This window comes from Mustela putorius, unplaced genomic scaffold, assembly GCF_011764305.1.
Source record: "Mustela putorius furo isolate JIRA1106 unplaced genomic scaffold, ASM1176430v1.1 tig00000698_pilon_pilon_pilon, whole genome shotgun sequence".
Lineage (NCBI taxonomy): Eukaryota > Metazoa > Chordata > Mammalia > Carnivora > Mustelidae > Mustela > Mustela putorius.
Genome location: NW_025421449.1, coordinates 7,652,931 through 7,675,968, shown reverse-complemented (window position 1 = coordinate 7,675,968; position 23,038 = coordinate 7,652,931). Strand labels below are relative to the sequence as shown.

The 23,038-nt window shown below is 44.6% G+C and overlaps 1 protein-coding gene across 24 annotated transcripts in view; it reads left to right on the top strand.

Moving 5' to 3' along the window:
• Positions 1-23,038, top strand: part of KCNMA1 (potassium calcium-activated channel subfamily M alpha 1) — a 730,733-nt gene that overhangs the window by 640,360 nt on the left and 67,335 nt on the right. For all 24 annotated transcript variants that reach the window (XM_045083539.1, XM_045083521.1, XM_045083540.1 and 21 more), the window contains 3 exons: positions 6,758-6,881; positions 10,858-11,082; positions 14,469-14,661. In XM_045083539.1, coding sequence (XP_044939474.1) covers positions 6,758-6,881; positions 10,858-11,082; positions 14,469-14,661 — 542 coding nt within the window. The remainder of the gene's footprint in view (positions 1-6,757; positions 6,882-10,857; positions 11,083-14,468; positions 14,662-23,038) is intronic.

The window sequence follows — 23,038 nt, the reverse complement described above, 5'->3', positions numbered from 1 at the left end:
TACTTCTATGGGAGCTCCTAGGAAGGGCAAACAGCTTCTGTCCCTGGTTATGGAGGAGGACAGTTGCAGGAGGAACCTTTGAAACAAAGCGTGAGGCCTCAAAAATATCCCCCTAGCCCTGCAGTGGTGCTTGACATGTTAAATATACTCCTCAGAATTAGTCTTTGCCATGGGACAAAGAGCCTGCCTTGGGCTGAGAAATTCTCTCACAGTTTATCTGGCCTCTGGTTTCCCGGGGAGATACTGTAGGGGGCTCCAGCCTACCTGGGATTCTTGGACAGGAGAGCCCTTACCAGGTGAGAAACTCAAGCACTCAAGCAAAGGATGCAATTCAAAAACCATGTTGTAACTTTCCTCTTTCACACTTATTTTATTTATTTATTTTTTTTGGTGGTTTGTTTACTTGTACTTTAATGTAAATTTCTGAAGGCCAGTGTTGAACCCACTGCCACGGAAGAACTGGGATTTGCTGTATTTGCCTGTAAGGGGATCTGTGCTCTTTAAAATATAATACTGGCTTCCCCACAGCAGGTTTGCTAGGGAAGGGATTTGTGGTTTTGCTTTAGGCACTTGTCTTCAAGGCAAGCTTTTTGTGTTTCTGCTGTAGAAGGACGTTTAGTTCACTTCCTCAGATTAATTGATGGCAAGTGGCATTCCTTGCTCTGCAAATCCTCAAAACAATGATCTTTTATTCTTTATTTGAAGTCAGGCATGCTTAATGTCTAGCTGTGGACTTTGAGGGTATGAGCTAAGATTCAAGACGCAGAGTTATGAAAAATTGAACTCACTGGGGCTCCTCAGTTGCTATAAAAATGTGGGTATTCCTGAACAGAGCCTTCAGATACTGGAACATGGCAAAAGCTCTCCCAGGCTTGATTGATTATTGAGGCTCTGCTTAGCACCTTGTCCTGAGAAAGGCTCATGGGGTAAATTCCTGCAGATTATTCACACAAGCTCTGCAATTCATGAATCCCTCCTCACCCCACGCTGTGCCAGTCTGCCTGTCTTTGCAGCTCAGGGCACCGTGCTTCGGAGCTCTGCAGTGGAGAATGAACAAAATCCAGCTGCCTCCTGAAAATGGGCAGTAGTGGGATGGGGCCAAGCAGCCTTGGCTTCCAGTCAAGACCTGTTTGGTCCAACCTTGCCTCTCTCACTGGCTGTGCCACATTAGCCATGTTACTTATCCACTCTCTTTCCCAACCACACAGATGGGTAATAATAGTAGAAATTTCCTGCAAGTGTGACAGTCATGAGTAGATCATAAAATGGAGGTGAAAGTTTCCGCCTTGCAATGTTTGTGACAATTCAACTCATGGTGGCTATCCATTTGTAGTAGCAATGGTAGTAGAAATAATGGTAGTAACCTTATGTTTACATCATTGAGCTGCGCTATCCTTACTGTCTCCCTTCCTAAGAGCTACAAATACATGAGCAAGCTTTTAGCAAAGTAGAAAGAACAATAATCATAATAATGGTAGTTAACACTTATTGAGGGCACGTTCTGAGTCAGGTTCTATATGCTAAGGGTATGATGGTGTTTACTCATATAACCCTTAAATGGGATCCATTAAGTAATGATGGTGATTAACACCCTCATCTTACAGATGAAGAAACGGAGACATGGCACAATGTAGCAAGTAGTAGATGAGCCAAGACTGACAGACAGATATTTTGGTTGAAGCCACTATGCTATATGGTCAAGAAAGAAAAAAGTCATTTCCTGCTCTCAGTGATTTCTACCACCTTTGGAGAAAGACTCTTGGTTCAAATGAGTAAATTAAATTTTTAATTTTATTTTTTAATTCTATAAATATTTTATTTATTTGACAGACAGAGATCACAAGCAGGCAGAAAGGCAGGCAGAGAGAGAGAGAGAGAGGAAGAAGCAGGCTTCCTGCTAAGCAGAGAGCCTGATGTGGGGCTCTATCCCAGAACCCTGGGATCATGACCTGAGCCGAAGGTGGAGGCTTTAACCTACTGAGCCACCCAGATGTTCCTCAAATGAGTAAATTAACAGGCTTCCCCTTTCCTTTGAATTGGGTTGTCATAGGTACTGATCCACAAATGTCGTTGCAAGTTAAAGACTGGAGAGACGTGCCCTCTGGGGCAGAGCCACATGTAATTGTATATGTATGTTGGGGTGGGGTGGGCCTGAGGAGGGAGCGGTATTGGTCCAAACTCTTTGAATAAGATACTGTGTATTTCTCGTCTAATTCTGTGTATTTCTAAACTGGTGGAAGAATGCTTTTCTCCCTGAAGTGAACATTCAACTGAGGGGCAAGAAGGGCAGCTGGGGTCACTTCCAGAGACCGATAGCTAATACATTGTCCCATTTTCCAAGGTGGACTGTTTATGAGTTTCCTGCGGCTACCATAACAAAGTAGTATATATTGGAAATCTTAATCAATAGAAATTGATTTTTCTCACAGTTCAGGATGTTGGAAGTCCAAGATCAAGGTATAAGCAGGGTTGGTTTCTTCTGAGTCAGTAAAGGAAAGCTCTGTTCTAGGTCTCTCTCTTTGGCTTCTAGATGACTGTCTTATCCCTGTGTCTTCACATGTTTCTATGTGCCTGTGTCTAAATTTCCTCTTGTTCTAAGTTCAGCAGCCATACTGAATTGGGCTCATTTTAATGACCTCTTTTTAATTTATTTACCTCTTTGAAGACTATCATCCAGTCACAAAAAAAAAAAAAAAAGTTCAGACTTTGATACACAGAGTTTGTGGGGGATAGAATTATGCTCATTGACCAGCTATGCAGCAGGTAGACCTCACCTCACAGAGTTTCTGTTACCTTAAAATAATGCATGTACATTGGCTCCATGATAAATGACAAGTGAGTCTTGAGTCAATTACAGTGCATTTTAGAGGAGTTGAGAAAATGCATAAAATAATTAAGGCCAGAAAGACAGTATCTAGTATTTCTCCTTACTTCCAACTAAGTGGTCTTTGAGGAATCATCTGAGAACATTTGAATGTGGTTCTCTTAATCATTTTGTAAATAAGTTTTCCTTGGATGCTTTGTTCATGGAGGTTTCTGGAGGACTTCCTTTCCAGGTAAAATAAACTGTCTGGTTCTTCTCCTAGAGGAGGGGGCCTCCCCTGACTACAGCACTATTGGCTGTTGTGCTCAGTGGCAAATGCTAGAACTTTCTTTTATTGATGTAAACTCCAAAAACCTTAGTTTGGAAGTTCCTGTGGCCAGTTGGCTTTTCAGTGTTCATCTATGTCAGAGATCTCTGCAGTTTAAGTCAACTTAAGCCACTTGGAATAACTACAGGAACAGAAATGGTAAGGAACTTGATGGTAAGCCACTTGAAATAACTACAGGAACAGAAATGGTAAGGAAATTCATGTACAATTCATGTACTGCCCAAAGTAGTTATGGACCCTTGTGTTGTTGAACTGAATCATGTTCCAAGCTTCCTTCTAGATGGTAGAACCCAGTGGATGAGGAACACCCATGATCCTTCATGGAACTCTAAAGTCTTCAGTCTTTATTTCTTCTTATCTCCCATCTTCACTCCAACAACAACCTTTCTTCAGTTACTTAGTGCCCCCTGGCCTTCTGATGCCCAGCGGTGGCCTGATAGTTCCAGAACACTTCTAGCAACCTCTTTCTCAGTAAGAGAGCAGTGCTAAATCTTGAAGTTCTTCTAGGTTCACCCAGCATTTATAATGAAATCTCTGTATCCCAGCTTTTCTGGAATGACTTACATGATGAGAAATCCAGTACCTTGAGAAACACGTCTTTTTTATTTTTTTTTTAAACCCCTTCCATTTCTATGACATTCTTCATGTTTGGAAGCTTGATTTTTCTCTATCTAAATTCCACACATTTCCTAGCCTGCTTTCAATCAGTCATATGCAATCAGTGGATTCGATCTGCTCTTTGAGGAACGTCGGCCACGGTTTGGGGGACCATCCTTGGGCTTATTTGGGCCTCAAGTCTCTGAGTGGGTTCTAATGGCTGCTTGTAGATCAACACTAAAATCTGCAATTCCTCTTCACCTTTCAGGGATCAGATAAAATGTTCCCTTTTCTGGGCAGCCTTCCTTAATGTTACTCAAATCCCAGGCAATTAACAGTTTCTTTCTTGGTATTCTCATGCCACCTTATATGATATAACACTCATCACACTGTATCACAACTATTGATTGACATTTCTCTCTCTTGCTATATTATGACCTTCTCTTTGACTAGGGACTGCATCTTAATCATCAGGGTAGCCTCCATTCCTAGATCAAAATAGAAAATTCATGTTTATTCATTGCTTTGATGATTCAAGAAATCAAAGGTCAAAGTCCTGGTGCCATGGCTGGCCAGAAAAGGGAATGCTTTTGTTTGGGGAGATTTTTAATGGTCCTCAGCTTAGACCCTTTGGGGGCAGTCCTGGGTAATACATTTATATTATCCAGATGACGGTGAGAGGCGTGTAGGGAGTACAGAGAGCAGCATGGCAGACCACAGAGACTTCTCAGATGTTTCTGGATATCCCAGTGCCAATCATGGCTTGCAACCCTAGTGTCAAATGACACCTGAAATTAATATAGCATGGTATGTCCACTATACTTGGAGAACAAATAGCATTTTTTTTAAAGAAATTATACATGCTTTTCCCAGACCCTCACCCCAGTTAGTGAGACTTGACAGTAGAATACTGTCTTTTTCCCTCTCATTGAGGGATAACTGATCATCAGGGTTGTTTGTTTACTTTCGTAAGATGAGAGTTGGAGGCATTAGGGGCAGCTCTCAGGATGTTTTGAGATCATACTTCCTCTGTAACCAGTTTACTGGTGAAGAGAATTTGAAGCTGGCTCTATTTATTCCAGGAAAATTTATTAAGATCCTCTTGCAACTAGAATATGTTCTTCTAGGGCTGGGAAGTGTTCATTCTGTTCATTTTCTGAAATCTCTTCTCTTTGGTGCTTTCTGTCCACCTACCTATCATAGACGGATATCTATAGATTCTTCAAGGGTGAAAAAAAAAATAAAGTTGCTCTTGCCCTGATCTGTGACCAGTTCTTAGGAGCAACTGCCTTTTTATTTTAGCATTTTTGACCGAGTTTGGTATTTGAAAGGTGGCTTGGTGGTTTACAACACCTTCAGACCTCTCAACAGCTCAGCTACCGAGATGCTATTCCAAGGTGGATTGTTCTTCTCCTTTGAAGATTAGATATGACAGTTCCTATAGTAATCTAGCATGTTTTTTGATGACAACTTTGCAGGATTGCCTCACACAGTATTTGGTATTTGGTATCGCCTAAAAGAGATTCTCAGGAATAAGTAAAGGCAGTGAGAACTTTCCCATCTTAAGGGGGTAGAGTGAGTATTGGGGAGGGTGTTCATGATACATATCCTGATATCCCGAAAGCTTAATTCTAGGTCTGTGGATCATGTAGGAGAGATTCCTATCCCACTCTCTATGTAGTGGACATATAAATGAGAAGTAGCAGAGAAAACATCAAGGGGAGAAATACTAAAAACTAAATGGTCACTCACTGATGCTTAAAATAGATGATTTAAAAGGCAAAATCACATTATAGTAAGTTTTTGGAATTTGAACCTATTTATATTTTCTATCTTGAAATAGTGATATTCTTTAGAGAAGAGAGCTCCCCTGAAAGGACACGTAGGTATGTGTATGCTTGGGACTTGTCCTAATTATATGCGGTCAGTATTGTAGAAACCTTAACGACCTACCCCCAAAACTGAGATATGGAATCACTACCAGAGATGGAATCTGGACAATGGATATGGCCCAAGATGTGGGACTATGTCTCTTATGCTTTGAGCCTGTTAGACCCGCCCGATTTTATTGTAATTCCCAAGGTTGTCGGTGAGGCTCTGCCAGCCCATTGGAGGGGCGGCCTTTGTAGCTGCATCTCTCCTTTCCGCCAGTAAACAAGGCAAGAGAGTGAATTCAAGGCAAGTTTATTAAGATGCGTCTGAGCTTGAGCTCTCATCCAAGGAAGGCTGCAGTCGGGAGGTACAGTGGGGTAGGGGAGACCGTCATTGGATGGCGAGGGCAAATACAGTTGTCAAGGCAAGGAGAGAGGGTGTTGTTTAGTATTGAAATCATGTATTCCAGATGTGGGCATTTGGTAGTCAATCTGCTCTGAAGTGACATGCTGCTGAATCTTTAAAGGGCTTCAGCCGGGGAGAGCAAAATCTGATTGGGCAAATTGCTAAAATATTTAAAGTGCAGCCTGTTAAAGCTTTTACTGCGAAGAGCATCACGTCAGAAGTTGTAGTCAGGAAGAGCAGGTAATTGGCTTTCCATCCTCATGCCAGTCAGTCAGCATGAGGCTCTATTCCTATTCCTTCCTCTTCATTGCCAATGCTAATAACAACCCTTTGGCGTGAGCGAGTGTGTGTGTGTGTGTGTGTGTGTGCGCGCACATACATGCAAGCACCGGGGAGACTGGATAACTGGTAAAATGAGAAGAGGAGGGAGGAGAGGTATCCATGAAAAGAGTCTAAATCCACAAAATGACATGAAGGCCATTTTAGAGAAATGGGAACAGGAGGGGAAAGGCAGAATTACTAGCTGATAAAGGTCGCCTGCCTTTCCAGGTGGTGGCGGAGGTTGGGGCAGTTGTCTTTCAAAGAACGGGTTCTGCAAGCAAAAGAATGGCCTTCAGTGACAGCCACTTCCTGTGCATCTTTCAATTCCTCTGAGATGTAACTCAGGGGGCACTTTCCATTTATAATTTATTACATTTTCCACTTAGGTTTTCTTGTCCTTTTCTCCCCAGGCATGACCCCTTGTTAATTCCCGGCAACGATCAGATTGACAACATGGACTCCAACGTGAAGAAGTATGACTCTACTGGCATGTTTCACTGGTGCGCACCCAAGGAGATAGAGAAAGTCATCCTGGTGAGTGGTGGGCCACAGAATCTGTGCCATCCACTTCGGTCCCAAACTACCATTGCTAGGAATGAGGTTTCCCTAACTGGCTGGTGCAAAGATATGGTCCCTGGTCGTAACTATTTTTTGATCATTAAAATTTGGGACTCAGATGAAAGCAGCTAGAACTCTCATCAGAATATGTACCAAGGATGGAATTTTTAATCTCTGGAATATTTATTGGCTTATTACAATATGGGGCAGTCCTGTGCTGTGTGCAAGGCATCATGGGAGGCAGTATGTATCTAATTCCTATGGATGTGACTCTCCTTGAGCTCTTTACACTTCGGTTTTCTTACCCGTAAGAAGATGAGATATGAGACTGACCTTAACTCCTAGGGTTGCAGTGACTCAATAGAGTTACTTCTCCTCCTCCTCTTCCTTATTATTATTATTATTATTAAATACCAGGAAGAGTTGTGAATGGTACCAATAAAATAAACAATGTTACTTGTTTATAACAATGTCTTGTCTTCTAAGAAGAAGAACAAGGCTTCTTCTAATAGCCTTGTACATTTGGGATCCTTCTTAGCACATGATACAAAATGCATTTGTTGATGATGACAATGATGAGCCATGGGACCACCTCAGATGTGGGGTCTCAGAGCCCTGCTTCATGGTTGGGTCACATTGGTAGCAGCAGTGGGCTTCTTCTGGTCTCTCCTAGGAATGTCAGCATAGATAATAATCCATTCTACTCTTCGGACTTGTTCTGTTAACAGCTTTAGGTTTTAATGCCCACATCAGGTTCCCTACAGTTTATTGTCCTCCTAATCCATGAAAAATGGATTAATAATCAGGAAGGTCAGATGCCTTCTCATTGCAGATTGCTGTGCACTGCTTCTTTGTGTCAGCCAGGAAAATCCTATCATTTCTGATGTCATGGCCGCCCTTCTTAGAAAAGGGCTGCTCCAGTTCCTCGGAAAGGCTTTGTACTCTAATCCACTGGATTTTCCCCCGTGTTTTATCTGAATGTGTGTGTGAGTGTGTGTGTGTTTTCTCAGTTTAATTATAATCAAGCAATTAAGAGCCAATACAGGGTTGTGCTAGAGGCTGTCTTAGAGGTGTGAACATTGCAGACAAAAGCCCAGAAAGTCAGAATTCTCAAGAAATAGCTATTGCCTGATTTAGCAGGAGGAGCGTAAATGGTTCTATTCATGAGGAGGCTGCATGCGTTTACATCGTGATGTGTTCGCCGCGCTTCTGCTCTGTTGACCCAAACTCAGACTGGTGTTACCCATCTGTGGCTGTAGAGGGCTGGATCTCATAGCTGGAATCCAGGGTTTAATGGCTTGCCCAGTCTCCTGAAGCAGGTATAGCTGATTGGCATACAAACAAAGTCCCTCCTGGCATGAAAGAGTTTAGGGAAGTGAGTTACTGCTTCTGTCCTCTGAAAAATAACATCATTTAAAGGAACATTTATAACGGGCCATTTATGTGCTAGGCCCTGCTCTTGTGGCCAGGGGTAAGGCCCCTTATGATGACTGCTGTCACAGGGCTTATATTCTAGGGGAGGCCAAGAGAAGATCTCCAAGTAAACGAAGGGATATAGAAAAGTGATACAGGGCTATGAAGACAATCAAGGAGGGCCATGGGCTAGAAAGGGCCCCAGGAGGTGCTAGGACCACAGTGTGGTCCAAGAAGCCCTCTCTGAAGTCCCAGGGGAGCAGAGATGAGAATACTCAGAAGAACCAGCTGTGCGAAGACGCTTCGGGGTTGCATGGGCCCCCCCTGGGTGCAGGACACTAACAGCTCTAGGAGTTAGAAAACATGAAGTGGCCTCCATCTTGAGGAGGAAAGGATCATCTGATTAGAAGACGTAACATGTTACCATGAAGCAATGTATTTAAAGCTAAGTGTTATAGAGGCACAAAATGCTTTTCAAATCTAGGGAAGAGGGACTAGGATGTATCTAAGTGGCCAGTGAAATCTTCCTATGCAGACAGATTGTGTTTTGAAGCATTTAAGACCAGTAAGGCCCCATCTGGGTGAGGCTTTCAAGGATGTGTGGAAAGCAGCAGACGCACCTCTGAGTAGTTGCTCTGGTAGGTCTCAAACCAGGCAGAATCCGACTCTCAGGGAACTGGGATCTTGGCAAGATTCTTCCGGTGATGTTACTGTGGCCAGTGCAAGGATTGGTGTTTCAGTCCACAGAGCTCAGCTCCTGTGGTCAGCCACTTTGCTAAGCAGAGCCCTACCCCCACCCTGCATTGTAGGTTTCTAGCCCCAACTCTGGATCCAGTTTGTATTCCTCAGGTTCATTGAAGAGAGCTAGACTCCAATTAAAAGCAATTAGAAACCCCATCACAGCATGTTACAGGCTGGTGGATGTTCTGCTAACAGTATCCAGGCACTCAGACTTCCAAGCAGCTGAGATAACTAACTCTAGGTCTTCTCCATGAAGCAGTGATGTGGGGTGTTGACCTCCCAGTGGGTCCTCCTTAGTCGCTGTTTCTAAGATGTCTCTCACAGTCCCTGTGTTAGGTGTTCCTGTGCTATTGCAGAGGGAAACCGATAATGGTGACAGCCCCTGCTTTATTCTAACGATCAGGGAGTGAAAGCTGGCTTCTTCTCGTCCTTGGGGGTTACTGTAATAACCCTGACATTGTTGTGAATTGTAATATTGGCATTTAAACAATCAATACACTGGTCAATTCTAGGGATTAAATCCAGCAGAGTTGATATGTGCAGTGGACATTAATATGCCTCCCCAAAAGCATTGTGAGCCATATGGGGCCATCCAGGCAAGCGGTGGGTAGAATCAAGAGGAAGAAAGTCAGGAATGGGAGGTACTGGACCAGAAGGAGGAGTGGAGAAAGGCCGCTAAGTGGCCTCCTGTGTTGCTCTCTTTGCTAACAGAGTGAGCAAATGTGTGGTAGTGGCTAACCATTTGCATGGGAAGTTGGGGTCCTTCACTCACTGGGGTGATTTTATTCATTCATTTGAGATCAAGCCTAGGGTCGGGGGAAGACACGAGCTTATTGCTCTTGCTGGTGCAGCTCTACATCCTTCTAATGGTTCTTTGGGAATCTTCCTCTGATGACTTACCCAGGTGGGCCTCTCCAGGAATGTCCCTGGAAACCAGAGACCAGCAGTAGAGAGGGGTCACAAACTCTCTCTGCAGAAGATCATAGAATGAGTAATTTAGATCTTGCTGATCACACGGTCCCTGTCACAGCTAATCAGCTGTGTTGTAACATAAAAGCGCCCACAGGCAACAACTAAGGAATAAGAATGGCTGTGTTGCTGTGTTGCAATAAAACTTTACTGGAGTTTGAATTTTATACAATTTTCACATATTATAAAATCTTTTTTTTCTCCCAACCATTTTAAAATGTAAAAACCAATCTTTCCTTCCAAACAATAGCAGAGTATAGACCAGATTTGGCCTGTGGGCCATATATTGCCATCCCCTGGCTTAGGATATTATGTTCTACCTACTGATGTACTGATACAGTGTGAAATCCCATTGGTGAGTCCAGAACTCAAAACTCAAACTTCTCAAGCTGAGACTAGCATGGATCTTACCATTTTATCATCATTTCAGCAAGAAAGCCAGAAAAGGCAGCTTATGTTACCAACAATTTCATGGAAACTAAGACTACTGTTTCTAAACAACATAAATATTACTATTCCCTTTTATCCACCCTGCCTCAGGAAAGGCTACCGACTCCTATGTGTTATGGCATAACTTTCTTAAGTTTTGGTCAAAGAAGGTCATGGTATGGATGGATATATGTTTATATATATTTATTATACCAGTATGATGCATATACACATACTCAATATATGGCATGTCTGTAATCTGTAACATTAATGAAATTAAAAAAAAAACGCATAGTAAGCACTCAGCAAATGTTTATCTTGATGAAAGTGATTTTTTTTAACCCTTGCTGCAACCTATGAGGTCTTTTCTCCAATGCTGCTCTGTGTCTCCCTGTTGCAGACTCGAAGCGAAGCTGCCATGACCGTCCTGAGCGGCCACGTCGTGGTCTGCATCTTTGGTGATGTCAGCTCAGCCCTGATTGGCCTCCGGAACCTGGTGATGCCACTCCGAGCCAGCAACTTTCATTACCACGAACTCAAGCACATCGTATTTGTGGGCTCCATTGAGTACCTCAAGCGGGAATGGGAGACGCTTCATAACTTCCCCAAAGTGTCCATATTGCCTGTAAGTCTAAGGTCACATTAGGGATGCTTTTTCCTTCTTTTCCTTCACAAAAGAAAATCCCACATGGATATGGTAGTTGTAGCTTTGATCATGCGTCTGCTTCTTCATCTGGTTATGGGCCCGAGGACTCAGCCCTTCCCCTCTGCTCTGTCTAGGAATAGCTAAACCCTGGGAGACCTTATTAAAAGGAATTTGCAGCCAAGTTCAGCTGCTCATCGAGCATGAAGTTAGGCTGGTATCGAAGGCATTACCATATCAGTGTCTCTACACTCTCTCTCTTGTCTACCCAAACCTAGTGCTTTGAGATATTATGAGACTTATAGCAGAATTTACTTACGGAACTTCTTCTATCCTCTTATTTATGACATTATTAATGCTTCTGTAAATCTTGTTGTACCACTTTCTGTTTTTAACTAAGTGGATTTAACAATTCTTTCTTTATTCCTGCTGCTAATCCCTTCTCCTGGCCACTGCCTGCCTCCCATTCATTTAGAAGTCTAGAAATGTTTTGATGGGCTTGTATGTATGTGTATACCTATGGGCATGGGATATCTTTGGTTTTAAAAAGTGCTAGGACCCAAATCTAAAAGGAACATTTTGAGACTCCATAATTTAGTGTAAGGACATGGGGTAGGTACATGATCTTGGAGTCATCTAATTACTTCCTAATCATTAATCAATATATTTTTCATAAATTTTTAAACATTTCTAGATCTGGTAAATGAGTAAACTGATTTAGTTAACACATGTAGTTAAAAATACTGACCTGAAGAAAAACAAATAGTCCTATGCATAGAAGACCGTAAATGGATATATACCTTTCTAATTTCAGGCATCATAGACTTGAGTATATATGTTCATGATTGTCTTCCTACATGTGCTTTTCCACGTGGTCCACTGGGGACACATGGACTGGCGTCTAGAAGTATTTTGTAAAGAGCTTCTTATTTTGCTGACCTGCCTGAGTCTGTGTGTGTGTGTGTGTGTGTGTGTGTGTGTGTACACATGCTTGTGTGTGGTGTATACATGTGTGTTTCCTTCTGTGTACCCCTCCATACCTGCACTCACTGATAGATCTGTGTATGAATAAGCTCTCATATTTGCAGGTCCTTTTTAAACCCTCCAAAATTTAGCACACTCAAGCACAATATCATTGTACAAAATGGGCCTTCATCGCTGCCTTCTATATCTCATTGTTTAGACGGTGACCCACATCTGGAGCCAGCCCACAGAAACTTGGTGTTCCTGTGTATGTCATTTGTATTTCTTGAGTTTTGAAATCATGTGTATACAACTGTGCAGGGATTGTCTTATATCACAATTACTGCTGGATTCCCTACAAGGTGAAAATTAAAAGAATATGGATGTAGGCAATTGAGGCTTATGAACTGGCAAAATGATTCAGGAAGTCGGTCACACTTTTGTACCGAGGGATCCCTGGAAAGGAGGGATTCTTCTCCATTCAAAACATACTGCTCCAGAGCCCAGAACGAGCTGCTGCTCAGCCCCATAGCACTAAATGCCTCTTCTCCATCATATCACTTTGTAGCAGTATTTTGGGGGCTGAGAACAGAATCATGACTTTCACTGAGACAAAAAAGGCGGTTGATGGTCTCAATCTGTGCGGCCACATTCTGTCAGCTCACAGCCCCTTCTCCAGGAGGGAGCCTGGGAGGAAGGGATCCGGGGATATCTGGTAGTTGGCAGAACCCCTACCCCCCAATATAGTCAGTGAGTTGAAGGCAACTCAGAGCTCCATGTTGGCAAAGTAGAAGCTGGTTTCAGGCTGGAAATCCAAGTATAGAACTCTAGAATGAGGTCCTATGGCCCCAGGGAACCCTGATATGGGATGGCCTGATCCATTCTGCTACGATCCCTCCTAGGGACACAGAGCATGTGGAGGTCACACCTCTCCCCTCTGCCACTAATCCTGAGCTATCTACCTCTCTGTCATTCCCTCCTTGCTCTATTCCCCACCGCCCCTGCCCCCCCCCCCAGCGCTTTTTGTTGTTATGGGATTTAAAAAAATCTGTTTACTGGCTTATTTATTTTTAATTACACTGGTAATATACAAATACATCCTTGTTATAAAATATTCAAATGAGACAGAAGTATGTAAAGTCAAAAACAAACTTTTTCTTTTATCCCCAATCTTATTCTCCTCCCTAGAGGTAATTACTATTATTAGTTTTAGTGTACAGTTTTTCTGAAATTTCTCTCGGAAGGTACATGCATTTATAAGTATATTCATGAATATATACTTTTATTTTGTGGGTTTCTTTTTACATAAATGAAATCATACTTTTTGAATTATCTAGAACTTGTTTTTTTGTGGGCTCCCCCTCCCTCACTTATCCCACTGTTTCAGAGATCCTTCCAAGGCTATGCCACATGGAGAACTATTTTGATCTCTTTACCCACTGCATGGATTTCCCTTGATTGTATGGCCAGTGGTGTATTCAACCAGCCCTATGTTGCTGGTCAATTAGGGAATTTTCTTGGTTTCGTTTTGTTGGTTTTTTTTTTGTTTTGTTTTTGGTAGGCAACAATTGTTGTTGTTTTGAGAAGGAGAATGGGAGTGCAGAGGGAAAGGGAGAAAGAATCTTAAACATGCTCCATGTACCATGCAGAGCCAGGGACTCAATCTCACAACCTGGAGATCAGGACCTGAGCTGGAACCAAGAGCGGGATGCTTAACTGACTGAGCCACCGAGGCTCCCCTCTTGTTTTGTTTTCTTGCTGAAAATATGCAATACAGTCATTTGACTTGAAGCTTAACTTCTCTCCCCCAACCTTTGCAAGATGCACATTACTTCCAACCCTCCCACCTCCCCCAGGTTAATAAGCGGCACCATCAGCAACCCCCACCCCCACCCCAATCACACCGTGCTCGCTGGCTATTTCCCCTTGGCTGCATTGGAAATTCTAGTTGGAGCTGCATTTTTTTTTGCCCGAGACAGAAGTGACCTGCTATTAAATAAACAGGCCTTTGAAACCTACCCTCTCGTTAGGTTCTGAAAGCCAGAGGTTGCCACAGGACAGTTTCTTAAATCAAGACAATTTCCAGGCAGGAAGAAGATGTAGGACCCTGGCATTATTCCTCTCCTTCGTTTGTTAGAAACGGCTTGATGGAGTGTGGAGAGCAAGCCTGAAATGCCGCCATCAGCACTGACTACCCTTTAGATTAGCACACAGCTCCTATTCCCTTGAACGTAGTTAGGCCAGCTTAATGTCAAGGCATAAAAAAGATACTTGTTAAATAATTTCCCAAAGCTCTGGCCCGATCTTTAATTTGTTTTTATTTTTTTTTCCCCCTCTTTCCCTCTCGTCCCTTGTACTCACTTTGGCTGCTTCTTCTTTTTTTTTTCCCTTCCTCTATGCCAAAGGGTACGCCATTAAGTCGGGCTGATTTAAGGGCCGTCAACATCAACCTCTGTGACATGTGCGTTATCCTGTCAGCCAATCAGAATAATATTGATGATACTTCGCTGCAGGACAAGGAATGCATCTTGGCGTCACTCAACATCAAATCTATGCAGTTTGATGACAGCATCGGGGTCTTGCAGGCTAATTCCCAAGGTAAGGACAGCCTGTAATACTTCTCTGCTGTGCCTACAGGGGACAGGGGCTGGCAAGAGGGATATCCTTCACTCAGTAATTCAAAGAGGCTCACATCAGCCTGCCTGGCAGTGAAACCCGCCGTCGCTGGGTTGGCTTTCAAAGGGGCATCGGCTGCCTCTTCTTACTGTCCTGGGAAACAGGCTTGAGACCTTGAACACCCATATCCATGATAGGTTGCCGTCCCAGAGAGGAAAGCAGCCTTTCAATTGCCACCCCCGTGGTCTTCCCGAACGGTGGTTTGGTGACCAGGGTCACCTGCTTAGCATCAGACCCTGGAAAGATGCTGCCAGGAGAATTCCTCACGTTCCTCTCCAGTATATGTCTTTGCCCTTGAGCTACGTTAAGCTTTGCCATTGTTATTGCTGCACGGGGATGTGAAGCTTTACCCTGTTATATGCTGACCCACGGACAGTGACCCCTGGACAGTGGGGACAATATGGACACGAGAAGTCATTTAGCTAGAGTTGGTGCTCATCAGGCCGCACGTTCTCTACAGGAGGCATGACAGTTAAATGATTCACGTCTGCCTTCTCTGCTCTGCCTCTGCCTTCCTTGTCATTCTCTCTGGGATCTTGGGCAGATAGCTGCTAGTAAAGATGTCATCTAGAAGTCTCAGGCAGCACAGCCAGACCTCATGACAAACAACCTCAGTCATCAGGGCCTTGGCAGGATGGGACACGAGGCCTCGGTGCAGGCTTGCTGTGAACGCCAGGATCGTTGTCGTAAGTGTTCCACCGGATGGGAGGCCCTGGGGGCCGGATGGGGGCCGGATGGGGGCCGGAATCCCATCATTCCAGGCCCGAAGGTGGAGGGAGCGCGGCTGGTAAGAACTAGCGCTAGAGCTGCTGGGGTGGGAAGCGCCGTGTCCCCTGCAGGGGAGAACTCAGCTCCGTCAGGCCACCTAGACCCATCAGGCTGCCCGTGCGTGGTCCTCTGTCAGCTCAGGACCACCTCCTCCCGCAGCTGCTCAACAGTGCCATTCCTAGAATCCTCTTCACTGCACACTTCTGGACCAGCATCTGGCAAGGAGAGGGTGCCCAGGGATGAGATCTGAAATTTGGAAAAGGCAAAGAGGCGTTCGTTCTTTGGAGGCAGCGGCAGCCCGACCCTGGGCAGATACGAGGTTCAAAGCGGCTCTTAGGGGAGTTTTTCTCGGCATCACTGGCTTCGCTCCTAGGGACTGAGGGGGCTGCTGTGGCCTTCGTCCAGGTGCCTTGAGGTCTCCCACATCTCCTGTGGAAACTTCCACCTCATGTTGCAAGTGAAACAGCCGCTGGTGGCATCTTTAACGTTTGTTCCTATAGCCCTTTCAATGGTTGCAACAACAGCTAATTTTCTTCATACTTGGCATAGAGTGGCTTCTAGTCTTCATTTTTTTTTTTTTTAAATTCATGTTAGTTAACTTATAGTGTAGTATTGGTTTCAGGGGTCGAATTTAGGGACTCATCACTTTAAATATAACACCCAGTGCCCATCCCAACAAGTGCTCTCCTTAATGCCCATCACCAAGTTATGCCATCCCCCCACTCCCTCCCCTCCAGCGACCCTCAATTTCTTTGTTCTCTTAGTTATAGTCCCTAATGGTTTGCCTCCCTCTCCGTTTTTGCCTTACTTTATTTATCCTTCCCTTCCTCTGTGTTCATCTGTTTTGTTTCTTATATTCCTCACGAGTGAAATGATATATTTGTCTTTCTCTGACTGGCTTATTTCGCTTAGCATAATCCCCTCTAGTTCCGTCCATGTTGTTGTAATGGTAAGATTTCATTCGTTTCGACGGCTGAGTAATATTCCATTGCACATCTATACCACTTCTTCCTTATCCGTTTATCAGTGGATGCACATCTGGGCTCTTTCTGTCATTTGGCTATTGTGGACATTGCTGCTATGAACATTGGGGTGCAGGTGCCCCTTCAGATCACTACATTTGTATCTTTGGGGTAAATACCCAGTAGTGCAATTGCTGGGTCATAGGGTAGCTCTATTTTCAACATTTTGAGGAACCTCCATGCTGTTTTGCAGAGTGGCTGCACCAGCTTGCATTCCCACCAACAGTGTAGGAGGGTTCCCCTTTCTCCGCATCCTCGCCAGCATCTGTCATTGCCTGAGTTCATTTTAGCCATTCGAACCGGTGTGATGTGGTATCTCGCTGTGGTTTTGATATGTATCTCCCTGATGCCAAGGGATGGGGAGCATTTCTCATGTGTCTGTTAGGAGTGGCTCGAGGTAGCCCTCACTGATCTGGTCTGAAGTCTGATTTTGACCTCTCCCATGCCACTATCCCTTGCCTCTCCCCCAGATCTAAATCTTGGAATCCACCTGCTCAGCCAGGATGCAGGCCGATATGTAAAGGCTCTGAAAGAGAGTCTCACCTACCCCACTGTGTCCTGGAGAGCTAAAGCCTGCCTCCTGCCTGCCCTCCCTATGCAGGGACCGCAGGTGACTGACGATGTGAGGAGACAGTAAGCTGACCTTCTAGGAAGTGGAAGAGGCAAGCCACATGTGGTTCCTGCCTTTAAGTCCGTTCTTCCATGCGTGTCCTCTCAGCACGGGCATCCCCTGAGGAGCTTGTTAGAGATGCAGCCTCTCACGCCCATCCCAAACCTCCTGCGTCTGAATCTGCATTCTAATGGGGGTCCCCAGGTGACTCATGTGCACTGCTTTAAGGCACAATAATCTGCACGCTAACAAAACCCGGTCCAGTGAACACGCTGACCGACCCGATCAGACGCTCCTCTTCTCCTGGCAGGAGCTAGCAAGGGGAATGGAAAGAAGCGGAAGCGGGAGAAACACTCCCTTTGGGGGCGGGGGAGATGGAGTCGAGCGGGAGGGGCAGGAAAATACAGGTCTGTTTTCTCCCAATTCAATAATTGGGATTGTCAAGGTTCATAGATCAGAATCTCAATGCACAATTGAGTTACGTGTGTATCTGATGTTGGTGTTCCTTCCAGCTCTCACAAACCAGACTCCAGCCTCTTAGATCCTATATAATGGCCAAACTGGTAAAAATGTGTTTTCTCCCCTCTGCACATATCCAGTTCTCCTTCCCTTTAGTATAGGAATAAGCAAGGAAAATAGGTTTTGGTGGGAGATAACAAAGAAAGGGAAGGGGAGCTTATTTTTCTTGCAAAAAAAAAAGAGAGAGAGAGAGCGCGACAGAAGGGCACCCCAAACACACACTCATACACACACACACATACACATGCATGCAGGTGAGCATGGGCCAAAAGAAGGCAGAGGATGTATCTTAGGGCTCGTGGCAATTTTCACTCTTGGTCCGCAGTGGAGTGGGGCTCAGGCCTCCAGCAACCAGCAAGCAGCCTGTTCTGCTCTCAGTGAGAGACTGCGAGAACCATAGGCACACTGAGCTCACATTTCCCCTTGTTTTCTTGCTCTGTCTGCTCTTCTCTCGTCCTTGGTTTCTAACACTCCTCTGGGAACACTCTGACTTTCCAAAGCGGTGGCCATCAGCCCAGGAAGTGACTTTCCCTCTGATGGGTGAGTTCTCTGGTTTCACCTTGGGCTGCCCATCAGGCAGCCCACACCTTGGGTCTGTCCCAGCCCATAGGGCTCGAGGGACAAACCAGGCTTCCCTGTCACTGTGTCTCTCCTTGAGACCCTCTGGACCAGCAGGAATGCTCATTGGCCTGAAATTCTCACCACCCTTCCTCTAGGCATTTGTCATCCCCACACTGCAGGTGAATTGGAATTACACAGTACAAAATGATTTTGTGTTCCTCTTTTCATTGGGGGAAGCAAGTCTAACTTCCCCTGAGTGATAACAACAGAGGTTTCTGGCCACTGCTCTCCAGTTTTCATCACGATTTATTCTGTAGTCCTTATAAAACCCCCTCCTTTGCTTTGTCTTGAGAGCTATATGACCATCTCTCCCGAACCCAGCAGGACAGAAATGTGGACTTCAGGACAAACGTGTGCTTCGGGGCCAAAACATCTATGCATTTTTATGGCATGATTTTCTAATGTAATTCAGTGTCACATGCAAAACGGGTCTTAACACTGAGGAGGTAGGCTCTTTGTTGAGATCTGTGTTCAGACACTTGCCACCGTGCATTGCTTGGTTTCCAAGACCAACAAAACCTCTTTTCCTTCTCCTCTATTAACATTACCTTTTGGTGTCACTGTTCTAGCCACATGGTGTCAGAACTGACCCAGCTTAGGGATTCTGGACCAGACACTTTCTGAAAGATCTGAGATGTGATGCCCAGTTGTCAAAAACAATCACAGGGAGAGGTGGCCTACCCCATGCCAGATGGTATATCCGATGTGACAGTTGGGTCTATGAGATGCAGTTTTAATATACAGCAGGCAAGACTGTGGTGACAATTATATAAAGCAGGTGAAGCTGCTTCTTGCTGGTCAGCAAACATCAGCTCAGAACCACTTTACAGCTCTTTACCAGTAACTAAGTGCCTTTATTTACAGAGCGCCTGTCACTTCCCTTTGGCTGGAGAGCTGGTGTATTATTTAGCACGCATTTATCTGGGGAAAACATTTCAATTTAAATCAACCGGTACAACAGTGGCTCTTGCCAGACCGTTTCCCTGTGGTTCTAAAAGACAAGAACGGAGTGTGATCTCGAAAGGGAGGGTGAGCCGAGGACGGAAGGGTCCATTCTCAGCCTCTTGAGTCAGTGTCTGAAAAGAGGGAGTATGGGATTGAATTTCCCTTTGTGTTTTTGTATCACATTATGAAGTGAGCATCCTAGGGTTTCTTCCTGGTTTATCTTCTAGGGAGGATAACTCTTGAGAGAAAGAGGGCAGAATACACAAGTGTCCACTAGACATCAGGTACCGTAAAAGCCCAGAACACAAAGATGACATGGACTGAGTCATTCACTCTCCTCAATGGCTCAGGTGAATGGAGGAGGTGCCCCCATGAGCAATTATGGTGCAAGAGACAAGGATGAGACTAGAAATATAAGAGTACATAAGGCTCCTCGTTTTATGTATTTTAAGCTTCCAAGAAGAGGTGACATTTGTGGATGAGTTGAATACATGTGGCTATTGACCACTTGAAATGGGGATAATGTGACTGAGGAACTGCTTTTCTTTCCCTTTTACTTAATTTATATGTTTAAATTAAGGCATGTGGCTAGTGACTACCATATTGGATAGTGCAGGACTAGAGTATAGGCTTATAGCCTTGTTAAGGGCAGAGATGATAGGAAGATGATGATTAAATCCATCTTTTAAAGAGGTAGCAAGCAAGAATATGAGCATGGTTTAGACCTGGGATGAGATGGCAGTGTGAGCTATGTAGGGAGACAGTTGCAGCAGACATCAAGGGATGGGTGAGCATGGACAGGACAGCTGCAGTGATGTCAGTCACAAAGGCAAGACAGAAATTGAGATGCATTTGAAACAGAAAAGAGTGCATCAAAGGCCAGTTGGGTGGAAAGGGGGTGTGGATGAGCAAGGATAAGGGGTTGGTAAGGAGTTTCTTACTTACCAAGTCAGTTCCTTACCAAGGATAAGGAGTTTCTTGAGGTTGGCTACGGGGTGGATAGAAAGAGGACTCAAGAGGAGACACTGGGTTGTGGCAAATGGTAAAGAATTTGGTCCTGGTCCATTTCAGTTGAAAGTGAGATATCTAACAAGAGGTATAAACAGACAGCTATAGGGATAAAGTTAGGTTTGAAGGTACAGACTTGGAAACCATTGGTGATAGACAGGGTATAGGCCTTGCATGTGGATATTTCCCAGGGAGAGAAGGCAAAGCAACTAAGAGAAAAGGGCCAAACCTAGAACCTTGGAAATGTCAGCACCAAAGGGACAAACACAGGAAGAGAATCCAGTGAAAGGGGCTGAGAGCAAAAATTTAAGGAAGTAGGAGTGGATGCTGTCAAAGGTAAAGGAGAAGAGAGTTGAATAAATTCCAGATAGCAGTTTAGAATGCATCCAAATTATTTGTTCCTGCATGTTGCTCTTTGAGAGGCAAAAACTCTTCTTCATTTGCTCCTCTCCATGTCCCCAGTGCCTCAAACACAGGAGCTGACAGAGTTGACATGCCATAGGAATGTGTTGGGCTGAACTGATTTGAAAGGAAGCAATGATTAGCACTGTCAGATACTCAAAAAGTCCTATAGATGAGGTCCTAAAAAAAAAAAAAACAAAGGCACGTTTGATTCTCAAGAAGTTGTTGATGACTTTGGCAAGAATAGTTGAATAACTTGTTGCCAGTAGATGCTGGCATTCGGGGGTCTGAAGCATTAATGGGAGGTGATCATTTGAAACCATATATTACTCCTTCAATTGCTGGTAGGGAGAGAAATAGGATACTTCAGAGGATCTTGTCAAAGAAAAGATTTCCTTTTTGATTTTGGAATGTGAAGAAAGACACCATATTTGTTGGCTACAATGGACTGAGGTGACACCCCACTGAGAGGGAAAGTTTGACCCTTTAGGAGGGAGTTGTTAAATGATATAAGAAGAAACAGAGACATGCACGAGAAGATGTTGTGGCCTTGAAAAGGAGAAAGAGTGACTCCTGTCCTTCTGAGACAGAAGGCTGGATGGGGAAGATGAGGCTGGAGGCAGCTCAGTTTGTTGGCTCTCCTTCCTTCACAAAGCAGCCAGTTTGGTTTTCCCTGAAGATCTGAGGGCCCAGGACAATTGAGATGGGGAACCGATGGTGACAAAGGTTCAGAGCAGACATTACAATAAACATGTGAGGGAGATGACAGGAGCGAGGCGAGAGCATGAGTAAGCATTGGTGAGGGCCAGCTGGGGTTGGATTGATGATGATGCCATGAGGCTGGTCAACACAGCTCTGCAATTTTCTCTGCAGTTCTTGGCAGAAACAACAGAAAACATACAAAATGGCTTTAGTCTGGGATGGAGATTCACAGAAGGTAAAGGATTCCATGGAGCTGTTGAGAGAAAATGAAAATGAGTGGCCAACAGGTCTAAGATGGTGTCAAACCAGTGTTGGGGCTTACAGACCAAGAGGCCAAAACAAAGCAGGAACTAGATCCTCATGAGGTTGACAAACAGGTGTGAGGCAAAGGAATGGGAGAGCTGAAGTGTGGGAGGTTTGATCTGAGAGAGGAATATATGATGAGCTTGAAGAATGAAATATTCCTTACAGAGCCAGAACAGAGCTTGCTGTATTACACTGAAAACCATTCATCCACATGAGAATTCAGAGTCCAAAGCCAAGGCTGTCTGACTACCATAAGCACCACCAGCAGCATCAACACCAACAAGAACTCTAATAATAATTCTAATGCTCATGAACGTTTGCCGCCATTCTGTGGTAGGCATTTTGCCAATTGAGATGATATGCATTTCTCAGATCACTGCTTTTCACCCTTGGCTGCACATTGTAATCATCTGAGAAACTTCTAAAAAATATTTATGGCTGGGTCACACCTCAGTAAATGTGGTTTAAGTGGCCCGGCGTACAACCTGGCCATGAGGAGTTTTATAAACTCCCAGATGATGCCATGTGGTGCCAGGGTTAAGAACCCCTGCCTGGGGACACCTGGGTGGCTCAGTGGGTTAAGCCGCTGCCTTCGGCTCAGGTCATGATCTCAGGGTCCTGGGATCGAGTCCCGCATCAGGCTCTCTGCTGGCGGGGAGCCTGCTTTCTCCTCTTTCTCTCTCTGCCTGCCTCTCTGCCTACTTGTGATCTCTCTGTCAAATAAATAAATAAAATCTTAAAAAAAAAAAGGAACCCCTGCCTGAGCTGATCCTCAGAAGAGGTGTATGTGGTAAGGAGGTTACCCTTTTGATTGGAAAGAAGAGAAAACTAGGCCTTGTGGAGTGAAGTAATGGTTTTAGCCGGGGTCTCCTGGTCTCCCAGGGGTCCCAAACTTGAAACTATTTTACTTCTTTAGGACAAGCTCTTGGCTCAACTTGTTAGTCTGTCTTCTTTCGTTCCTATTTTCTGGATTTTCATCAGCTTCCTGAGACTCAAAAGCCTTAAGTAGAGAGAAAGGGGGTAGGGGATGTGCTGGAGACCAGGCTCTGGTTTCTACCAACCGGCTGTATCTGCCATTTTGTCTCTGTCATGTGTCTCATGATGGTAAGTGAACAATATTAGTTACCCAGCGGACAGGCCTTCCTTCTGACTATAGCTTTTGAGAGAGGGCCATGGAAAGGCCCAGCAGCATGCTGCACTGTTGCACTGAACAACAGCAGCATCGCTCACCCTCAGAGCCCGCTGTGTGCTCCCTCAAGAGCTTGGGTTTCTTCAAGCCGTTGGAGCATGTGTATTTCAGCCTTAGGGTTAAATTTGAATGTTGGGGTGTTAAGGTTCTTCTCTGGTTCCCTTTCCTATTATATGCTCTGCATTCCTCAGATTCACGCTACCTGTC